At 44.3% G+C, this 11376-nt stretch overlaps 1 protein-coding gene across 1 annotated transcript; it reads right to left on the bottom strand.

The window, feature by feature from the left end:
• LOC117855214 (translocase of chloroplast 101, chloroplastic) lies at positions 1-4585 on the bottom strand. Its single transcript, XM_034737516.2, has 3 exons — positions 3521-4585; positions 3237-3431; positions 1-3148 (listed from the first exon to the last, which is right to left on the bottom strand). The coding sequence occupies exons 1-3, from the start codon at positions 4445-4447 to the stop codon at positions 224-226; spliced, it is 4047 nt and encodes a 1348-aa protein (XP_034593407.1). The 5' UTR covers positions 4448-4585; the 3' UTR covers positions 1-223.
• Between the last annotated feature and the right edge of the window lie 6791 nt (positions 4586-11376).

The raw sequence follows: 11376 nt of genomic DNA, 5'->3' as shown, positions 1-11376 counted from the left end.
TTTAGCAATAGCAACACTGTAATAGATTGATAACCACAAGGATAATAGATCCCTCGACATTATTCAGCTATAGTTCCAGACAAAACTCACAACCTTCTTCAGACAAAATTATGACAGGAACAATCTGCCAATTACAAAAGAGTAAACTGAAATGACAGGAAATATGGTTCATATGTAAAGGATGAGAAATGATATGGTGATCAAATAAGTAGTTCCTGACAGGCTAATAAGCAAACGACGGTTCACTGGGCCGGAAGCTCCGGTAGATGGAAGCTAGAACCGGCACGAGACCAATAAGTGCGATCTGAACCTGCTCTGAGGTGCTTGTCCTGACGGTGATCTGCCCACTCAGCTTGTTGTTCAGACCAAGTCGAACCGCCATCTTCGAGCCCCTTCCGATGGAGAACTGTGACTGCAAGTTAGCACCCAGAGCAAGGTCCCGGCGCCACTTCATCAGAGAAAGACCCAAGGTTGACAGGGACTGGCCAATTGGGTAGTCTTTATCCTTAAGGCGTGCCTCCAAGTTAGCTCCATATGCAGTGTCCCCTTGGGCTTTCATCATACCAGTGCTCGCAACTAGTGACAACCTCTTCCCAAGAGAGAGCTGGTCCTCGACCTTCAGTCCAGTTGCCACAATGTCGCCCAGGAAAGTTACTGAGAATCCTCCTGTGGTCTTGTTCTTCTTGATATTCTTGATTTTGGTCTCACCACGGAGAATATATGCAAGCTGCCGCCCAACAGTCTGGATATCAAAACCAGCAAGAGATGAGGCATTATCTCCATGCTTTGCTGCAATGGAAGAGTCTAAATGGATGCTGAATTCCTTCTTGTCCTTGGTGACCTGAACTGCTACGTTTGCTGGGAACCTGTTAAGGATAGCTAGTGTCTCTTCAACGCTTACTCCATCATAACCACAGTCATGATCCCACCCATGCGCATCTAAAACAGGCCTTGCAAGGACAGTTGAAGTTGGCTCCAGAAAGCGATACCGGTATGTGGGATTATCACAATCAAATGAAGGAGGCAGCACCATGTCAGGTAAGGGAACTGATACATTCTCTGGAGGAGGGTCCTGATCATTCTCACCAGCAATATTAGCATACCCATAATCATCATCCAGATCAGTTTTCCCCCTCTTCTTCATCTCCTTTAACCTGCGGATCTCATCCTTCCATTGTTTCTTCTGGAGAAGCTTGACCCTGTAGTCATACTCATCAAAATATGCATTCTTCTGCTCCTTTGTGAGCCTCAAAAGCTGAGCTTTGGTCAAGGGCTTGAAGGGCGGAAGCTGATCATATTCTTCTTCTTCATCATCTTGTTCCACATCAGAATAATCATCCAATTCAATATCAGAATCACCTTCATTGCCACCCTGCTCAGCAGAAAGTTTGGGGTGGGCTCTTGACTGCAAGAGTGAGGACAGCAGGAAGGGAAGAGGCGGGGAGCGGAAACGGAACCCAAAGAGTTTTCCAGGATTAGGGTCCTGAAGCTTCAGAAGTGAGTTGGCTTCTGATAATATCTTTGAGGAGTAGCACAAAAGCAGCATCTGATGCCTCCAGCTTTGGCCATTTGGAAGCACTTTCTGGCCCTCACGGTTTCTCCTGCAAGAAGGATGGTTCTCAACAAGGGCTACTGGGTTCATCAAACGCATATCTCCAGCAGCCTGCCTGATGGATTGCTGGATGATGTGGGATCTCTGAGCCATCAAAACTTCATATGTCATGGGAGCACCATTGAGGCCTTCAGGAGGAGCAGAGGCAGCATGTGTGAGCGCTACAATGGCGTTGAACCATATGGATGAACCAAGAACAGCAGTAATGGTTTTCAGAAGAGGCAAATCATTGAGATCACGGCTCAGACTATCCAGACGATCAACATACAGAACAATATCCGGGGGACATTTCTTGGTAAATTTCTTGACAGCAGAAAGAACCTTTCTGTTTGATCCTTGATCCATCACATTGGGTCGAAGGCCTGGTGTATCAATGATTCTAATCTTGACGCCATCCACAACACCAACAATTTCCCGCACATTGGTGGTCGCTGAGCTAAAGGCATCAGTTCTGGTCTTCTCTTCACCAAAAATAGAATTGATAGTTGCACTTTTGCCAACTCCAACCTTTCCTAGAACAAGTATGTTGCATGAGAAGTCCAGATCCTCTTTTCCCTCTGCTTCAAGAAGTAAGGCCTTCCTCCGTGCATTATCAAGGCTGAAAGCTCGGTTGGTCTGCCTTCCGTGTCGGATACCCTCAGCAAGGCTCAAACGGTACAAAACTTGTGCTGCTACTGTTTCTTCAGGAGTAGCTCCCAGCCTGTAAACCAGACGTAGAAACTTCACCCGAATCAACTCAACTTTGTCATGCAACTTCTTCTCTTCCTCAGTCATCTCTTCAGTAGGATCAGCAGTAACCGCAAGCTCCGAGGGGCTGAATGGGTTTGGCCTAGCAGGTTGTCGAGGAGCAGTAGGCCTCAGAGAAGTTGCTGATGAACCCAGACCAGCAGGTCGATCCATGGTGAATATTCTAGAACCATCTTGGGAAGCAACTGTGATATTCCCATCTGATGATCCACCAGTGGCCGCTTTCAGAAGGGCAGCCAGGGCAGCAGAATCAAATCCCTTCTCATCCCCATCTTCTTCATCGTCATCGTCATCATCCTCTGAATCATCAAGCATAATCTGCCCATCCATGCTTTCAGTGAAGTCTCTTGAGCCAGACACACTACCACGAGAGGATCCTTCTGCAAGCTCCTTCATGATCTGCTTTGCAGCTTCAGAGCTCTCTAAGATAGCAACCCGCGCAGGACTCGTGTCAGAGTTTGCCCCATCATCATCCTCATCAGCCTCATTACCAACCCCATCCTCAACATCTGCCACAGCCTCTGCCTCAATTATGTCACTGTCACCAGCCTCCTCTTCATGGTCAGCAACCTCAGTAGCACCTTTAGTCTCATCAGCACCATTATATTCATTGCTTGATTCTGGAGCCAGCTCTGGAGCAGCAGCACCATTTTCAACCTCTTTGAGTTTCTTGGCACCAGCATCTTCCACAGCTTCACTGGCAGCAGCCTGCTCTTTCTCCAGGCTATCCTCAATCACACTGTCTGTACGTGCAGGAGAAGGCTCCTCTGCGCTTCCATCATTCACAACCTGGATTGGTGCACCATTTAAATTTGTCTACATCACCACTAGCATCAACGCTATAAGAAACAAAATCAGATTGAGTACGCCCACTTACCACTGGACTCGTCTCGCTGGATGGCTGAACCTTGGCGGCCTCATCTTCTAGATCAGCATCCATGTTAGTTGATTCCTTTGGGGCTTCACTGGCAGCATCCTGGCCTTCAGCATTCTGCCCTTTCTCAGGGCTATCCTCAATCACACTGTCTGCAGATGCTGGAGCAGGCTCCTCTGCGCTTGCATCATTCAGAACCTGTATTGATGCATCATTTAAATTTGTTTACATCACCACTAGCATCAACGCTGTAAGCAACAAAACCAGACTGAGGATGCTCAACTTACCACTGGACTCGGCTCGCTGGCTGGCTCAGGGTTGGCGGCCTCGTCTTCAACATCGGCACCCTTGTTAGTTGATTCTTCCAGGGCTTCTTCACTTCCCAGAGCCACCACATCATCGCTGGCTCCCTTCTTGTCAGCTAATTCACCATTAGATTCAGCAACAGGCACCTTATCCTCTGGTTTGGTCACCTCCATGCTCCTAGCAGAGAACTCAACCTCCTTCTCATCGCCCAATTCACCAACATCTCCACCCCCAGAAACTAACTCCTCTCCCTTGGCGGCTTCCGGTTCCCGCTTCTCCTCCTCGGCCACTGCCGACTGCCCGTCATCCGCTACCTTATCCACAGCATCGGCCTCCACAGCAGCACCTGCTTCCTCCTGCTCCTCCCGCAATCCACCCTTCTCATCACCTTCAGGCGCATCAGGGGAAGCCAGAGAAGCATCCTCCTCCCCCAATTCGCCGGTCTCCGACTTGGACTCCCCGGCTGGCGCGGGCGCCGCCACAGCTTCTCCGCCGACGTCGTCCTTCTCGGCCTCCGCCGCGCCCTGGCTCACACCTTTAACATCCTCCTCCGCCTCTTCCACCTTCCCGCCGTCACCACCTCCTCCGGCACCCTTCGCCTCGCCGTTCTCGGCCTCCGGACCCCCAAACCCCTCACCGTGCCCCTCCAATCTCACCTCCTCCTCCTCTCCCCGACCCGCCTTGATCTCCTTCGACTCGGAATATTCCCGAGGCTCCTCCTCGCCCGCCGCTGGAGCCGGTTTCTCGTCCTCCAGGGGCGGCGCGACTGGGGCGGCGTCGGTGGTGATGTCCATGGCCGGCTCGACTTTCTTGGTCGGGTCCTCCTCAGCGGCCGCCTCCGCCGCCACCGGGGCGGGGTTCTCTTCTTCCACGGGCGCGACTGCGGCGGCGTCAGTTGTGGTGGCCATAGCCGCCTCTTGCTCCGCCAGCACGCAAGGAAGCAAGAAAACAGCAGCGGTAGGATTCGAGGAGAAGCGGGGAGGCCGGGGGGAGGCGTCGAGAAGACGAGAAGATAAGGTGAGGGTTTTAGGTCAGGGTGGGGAGTAAAATTATCTTCCCGATACTTATAGATGGGATCCTTGTAATTTCATATCTCTAGCTGGAAAAGATATAGTTTGCTTTTTTTCAGTTTGGTTTGGTGTGTAATTTTAGGAAATGGCACCGCACAGCACAGCTGCACAACAGCACAAAGGTGAGATGATAAGAGTGTTTTTCATTTTCTTTTTTGCTTTTGTTTTCATTTGCTGTGTCATGTGTGTTGTGGTTTGTGTTATGTTGTTTATTTTGGGAGAGCTTTTTGTTATTTGGATTGGCATGTCTTGAAGTTTTGGGGAGAAATACCTTCAGATGGTTTTATCTTGCTTGATTTTATATGTTGTATCAGGAAAGAATGGAATCATTCTATGAAATAGAATATTCTGATTTGCTTTGCACATTTTGGGCTCAACCATTGAAAGGAAAAGAAATAAAAAGGTGGTTCATAATCTACTTCATTATCATTTTTTATTTCTTTTGGTGATTAGTTCAGCTAGCTAAGTGATAGGGTCTTTTTTTTAATCTACATGCAGCATCTATCATTAAGCTCTTTTGGTGAAATATACTTATCGTTTGATTTGGCTCATAGTTTTAAGAGAAGATGGCATCACGCAACTACAAAGTATAAGAAGCTAAAGAGCAGTGAGATGGCAAAGGCAAGCAAGCAAATCTAAGGACGACTTTTGTGTTTGCTAGGTGTATGTGTCGTGCTTATGTAGTATTGTTTTTCTTTTGGGTTTGGATTTTTTTGGATATTGTATCATTTATATTGCCTAGTCTTATAGACAAGGAGAAGCATCTTGCTATTGTTTTGTTACTTACAGTGAGTGTTGGTTACCTAGGTGGCTAGGTGTTATAACGTTACAATAAGTTTCAGTTTGTTTGGCACATATTTTAAGTCTGACAAGAAAAATGTAGCTCATATTAACTTTCTTATGTTTTAGAATATTTTTCTAAAAAATATTGTCTCATTATGTCTTTTATATATTGAACTTAATAAGTTGAATGCCTCACTCCACTATCGAGATAGAAATTTGACAAGTGAACTAAGTATATTGAGCAGCAATCAACCCCTAACAGCGTCCTGCTTCCACTCAGAAAAAAACAGCGCCCTGCTAAACTCTACTAACATACTCCCTCTGTCCCGGAATATAGCTACGTTTAGATTTTTTTAAAGTCAAACATTTTCAACTTTAACTGCGAATAAAGAAATAATCATAAAGACTAATAACATAAAAAATAATATTAGTAGATTTATCATGAAACCAACTATTATAATACGTAATCTTTTTCTATTTGAAATGAATCATTTTTGGAGGTATTGTTAGTCAAAGTTAAAAAGATTTGACTTTTAAAAAAACTAAACGTAGCTATATTTTGGGACAGAGAAAGTAGTTGCCTCCTGCCACCAATGTCGTTCCGTGTTGCATCGGTAAAATGCTAACACGGGTGTTGGGCGGGCTTAAGCAGGAAGTGTGGTAGTGACGACGGGACCACCTTCTGGCTCCTACTCACTCATGCTGAGTGGTATGCACATGCCAATAAGCATAGCAGTGATGGTGCATCGGGCTCAAGTGGCCGTGGCAGCAGTAGTGAAGGCCGTGGTCGCATGGCGAGGCCGCGCTGGAGGTGGTCATGGCAATTGGAGCACTTGTCGACAACATGAGGTTGATGGCTCTCGTACTAAGCCTGGTGCAAGGGGGAAAAGCAAGAACAAGTGTTTCAATCGTGGCATCTACAGGCATTTTGTGGTGATGAGGCAGATGATGAACCTACTCTGCTGCCGACGTGTGCAAGGAGGAAACTACCAGGATATTTGATGCTAAATGAAGAAAACTTTATCCCAATCAGTGAACTGATAGAAGGAAAACCAACACCAATGTTTGGTACATAGACAATATATGGAGCTAACAACCATATGATAGGCCGGAGGGCTGTGTTTAGTGAGTTGGATGAGAGATTGGCTGTCAAGTGTAATTCGGTTATGGATCCACTATAGAGATCAAGAGAAAGGACCCCATCCTACTGCAGTACAAGAATAGTGAGCAACGCTTATCGCTGAGGTGTATTATATACCAAATTTATACAATAATATTATTAGTTTGGGCAACTAGCTGAAGAGGGCAACAGGGTTATCGTGCATGGTGCGTTCCTGTGGGTATATGACAGAAATGAGAAGCTGTTGATGAAATTAAAGATGTTAGGAAATCATTTGTACAAGATATATCTAGAGACTTGCAGGCAGAGAGTCTTGATAACTCAGTTTGAAATTAAAATATATTATGAGAAATTAAAGAAATAGAGCTAAACATTGCACTTGCATATTGTTTCAACTCACATTTTAGGTGAGGTAGATAGAGATGACAAAATAAAAGCAAAGGAAAAGGTGTCAGACATTGTGGAAGAGGTCCAGGCTAAGCGCAAATCAGAGGTGACAACACATTCAAAAGGGTATGGAAGAACTTAGCACACAAATTAGTGTAGTGATCGAGAAATAGTAAGAGATATATTACTTACTGGTAGGACTAGTTGAGGAAAATCAGTGCAAACATGAGAAAATACTAGTTGGTTTAACGTTCAACTACACCAATTTCTTGTGTGCACATGAACATGATTACATGAATCATAGTCATTCCGGCATTTGTATCAAACCATTTCTATCGATCTCATCGCAATAGTATTGGCGCTCGTTAATGGCACCTTTTTGTACCATTTAAGTGCCATTATTGGACTAACCCGCCAATTGGAATATGAAATAACCTCATATTTGCATATGTATTGTATTTTGGACTATGTTGCAATATCATAAGAAATACAACATAAATGAATAGTGTTTGTACAAGATGCATTTGGGCCAGTCTTCGGATATTGGAAAGCCCTAACATGAACATTGAACTGCAATGCAGGAGCAGCTAAACTTGCACTGGCCATGTCCTTGTTGGTGCTAGTTAGCTGTTGCACTAATTATATCCTTAGGTCAAAGATTTTCCATAATCGAATATTCTTTTTCTTAAATAGGGGAAGACCCAACAGCAAAGTATTGGTTCCACCACTGACATGAAGGGAGATCCATTCATCGCATTCCATCGCCGTCACAAGAGAATGAATAGAGTTTAGATCTAATAAGGACTTCCGACATCGAAGGAAACCTTCAGAGGAGGAAGGAAACCTTAGACATATCGGCCTAGGGTGCCCAAGCCGTTCGGCTTGAGGCCCTCATAGCTCCTCTCATCTTCATCTTGGTCAGGGTGTTCTCCAGATATCCCATGCCCCGTTTGTGCTTCAACATGTGTAAGATCATGGAGTGAAGCCTCTGTTCATCCCTAGAGTTGATTGGATCCTTAATATGTAGCTACTACATGTTCTTTATGCCCATTAATGCATCATGATCTATGTCGTTGCAATGCCTCGTTTACATATGTGAGCTCTTGTTCTGTACAATACATATTCTTAGTAGAGTTTGTGGTAATCATAATGATTTAACTATGCGGATTCTTTGATATAGAGTGTGTGTAAGCAAGGTGGTTGATTAACCTTGCGTAGTGACAGTATGCAAGAGAGGGAAAAAGGTCGAGCAAGCATGTAACTATTATAATAGTTAGTGAGGGAAGCACCCATCTGTGTAGTAGAAGCATATTCATGTGAGCCTATATCCTTGGAAGGGAATGTCTATCTATATCCGTTTCCTATCTTGCGTTAATCTTTGCTATCTTGCGTCAATCTCTGCTATTTCATTTAGTGTGCCTCTCTGCACAATATATTTACTTAATTTCACTAATAATATTAGTATAAAATGAGAACCAGCGTTCCACTTATTCCACGGATTGATAAATGAGCCTCAATGCCATTATAAATTATAGGAGTTTTCTCAATGCCATTGAAACTTTTAACTTCCCTTCATTGCCACTGAATAAAATTTCCCCTCCTTGCCGTTTCCGTCAGCTGCTGTTAAACGTTCCTCATTGACCAGATGGACCCACCCTCCTAACAGCCACTTCTGTCTATTCTCAACTATTCTCAACTACCGAACTTGCCCCTCATCCAATGACAACACGAGCCCACAATCTCAATCACCGCTCGTTTCCGTCGTCTTCAATCACGCCGGTGACCACGCTCTAGAGCCCTGCCTCGCCTGCTTCTGGCCGCACCTTCACGCCGGTGGAATCGAAGCCACTCCCTATCTCCTATTGCCTACTCCGGCCTTGTTTACTTGGTAAATTTGGGAGGTGCCAAATTACTACAGCATTGTAGCACACTGTAGCATTTCGTTTGTATTTGTGAATTATTATCCAAATATTAACTAATTAGGCTTAAAAGATTCGTCTCGCAAAGTACAACAAACTGTGCAATTAGTTTTTAATTTCGTCTACATTTAGTACTCCATGCATGTACCGCAAGTTTGATGTGATGGGGAATCTTCTTTTTGCATAGTGTCAAAGTTGGGAGTTGGGGGTGAAGTAAACAAGGGGTCCTATTGGATTTGAAAAAGTAAACACAACAGCAGGCCGATCCCGCGCCCGACTCCAACCTATCCCAAATGGCCAAATCCTAGTTCCCAAATCGGAAACTATGGTTCAATGGCACTTAGACCTAGCGCGCCGGCGAGCGTCGCCGGGTCGAGCCACGTGGGAGGAGGGGTGCCCTTAGAGTGCGTCCGGGGTGAGCCGCGCGACCATGCGCAGGCGGGCGCGCTGCGTGCTCCGCCGGGACGCTCGGTTGGGTGAGCGTATGTGCAAGGCGCAGTTTGGGTGAGCAGCTGAGGCAAGACGCACGCTCATACGCGGGCGGGCTCGTGCGCCGTCGGGATGTTCGGGTGGGCAAGATACGGCCGGAGAAGTTTGCCCTGTTTAGTTCACCTCAAATTCCAACTTTGTCACTATGCAAAAAGAAGATTCCTCATCACATCAAACTTGCGATACATACATGGAGTACTAAATGTAGACGAAATTAAAAACTAATTGCACAGTTTTGTTGTACTTTGCGAGACGAATCTTTTGAGCCTAATTAGTCAATGTTTGGACAATAATTCACAAATACAAACGAAACGCTACAATGTGCTACAGTGCTGGTACAGTAATTTTGGCACTCCCAATTTTAGCAATTAAACCCGGCCTAAACCAGACCCAAGCCATTTGAATGCACGCTTGCGGGCTGGTTGGAGCAGCTGCTGCTGTCTGGCTTGCTATATGCTGCTTATGTGCGGTTGGCTATAGGTCCTGCAGCAACTGCTGGCGGCTGCTGCAGCCGCAGCTGCTATTCCGAGCAGGCAAAGAGGGTGTTTGTTTGTTTAGTCGCTTTTAAAATTCCTGTCACGTTGAATGTTTAGATACTAATTAAGAATATTAAATATAGAGCCTGTTCGCTTTAGCTTATTCATCCGGCTTATCAGCCACCAAACAGTGTTTTCCTCTAACAACAAATCAGCCGTTTCAGCTTTTCAACCGTCTTATAAGCTGAAGCGAACATGCCGATAGACTAATTACAAAACCAATTGCACAGATGGAGACTAATTTGCGAGATAAATTTATTAAGCTTAATTAGTCCATGATTTGACAATACGATGCTACAGTAAACATGTGCTAATGATGGGTTAATTAGGCTTAATAGATTCGTCTTGTGAATTAGCCTCCATCTGTGTAATTAGTTTTATAATTAGCTCATATTTAGTCCTCCTAATTAGCCTCCGAATATTCGATGTGACATGAATTTTAGTCCGGACTAAAGATCCAAACACCCCCTAAGGCCGGCTCGCCGAGTGGATCCTGCTATTTTTTTTAATGTTGGATACCAGATGCTAAACTTTAGCAGTGTCATATCGGATATTCAGATGCTAATTAAGAGGATTAAACATGAGCTAATTATAAAACTAATTGCGAAACCCCTGGGCTAATTCGCGAGACGAATCTATTAAGGCTAATTAATCCATCATTAGCAAATGGTTACTGTAGCACCACATTATCAAATGGACTAATTAGGCTTAATAAACTCCATCTGTTCAATTAGTTTTGTAATTAACCTATATTTAATACTACTAATTAGCATCCAAATATTCGATGTGACACGTGCTAAACTAGCAGATAGGAGCCAAGCAGGCCCTTTGTCCCCCTTTCATTTTCCTTGTTCTTCGTATCACACGACGACGACGAGATGGATTATCGATGGATTATTGGATTTGTGAATGTGTGGACTATGTAAACAACATGAGAAATAAAATTGAGAAGAACGAACTTTTTTGTGGTGATTTCTTTTCTAAATTTTTGTACAGTGATCGAAATTTTCCTATTTTTTGTACGATCTGAAATCTCGAGTTTAGATAAGTTCGCTATGTTTCAGTCCTTGTAAATTTAGTACGTCAAAAGGAAATAAAAATTCCATGTGAAAGTCCACCTATGATGCTTATGTGAAGATGTGTTCTCTTAAAAAATATTCATGCGTTGTGTCAAGGTCATGCCGTCCCACTGCAATGGCATGCAAGGGAATTAGCTTAAATATGTTATAAGGGCAAAATTGTCATTTTACATGTCACTTAACACTCCTCTGACGGAAATGGTACTGAAGGGATGCGAAATTTAATTCAATGGCAGCGAAGGGAAGAGAATGTTTTAATGCAAAAGTTACAAACGATCCCTTGAAGTTCATTGATTGACATGCTTACATATTGTATTTATGTCATGTCATTTAACAAGATTCCTTCACCTGGTACGTATACAGGTAAAAAGAAATATAAATACGATTGAAATACAATCACTACAAACAAGATTGCAACAAAGCAAATATAAGAGCATCTCTAGCATATTACCAT

This window comes from Setaria viridis, chromosome 5, assembly GCF_005286985.2.
Source record: "Setaria viridis chromosome 5, Setaria_viridis_v4.0, whole genome shotgun sequence".
Classification (NCBI taxonomy): Eukaryota; Viridiplantae; Streptophyta; class Magnoliopsida; order Poales; family Poaceae; genus Setaria; species Setaria viridis.
This window is presented reverse-complemented; position numbering and strand designations above follow the sequence as displayed.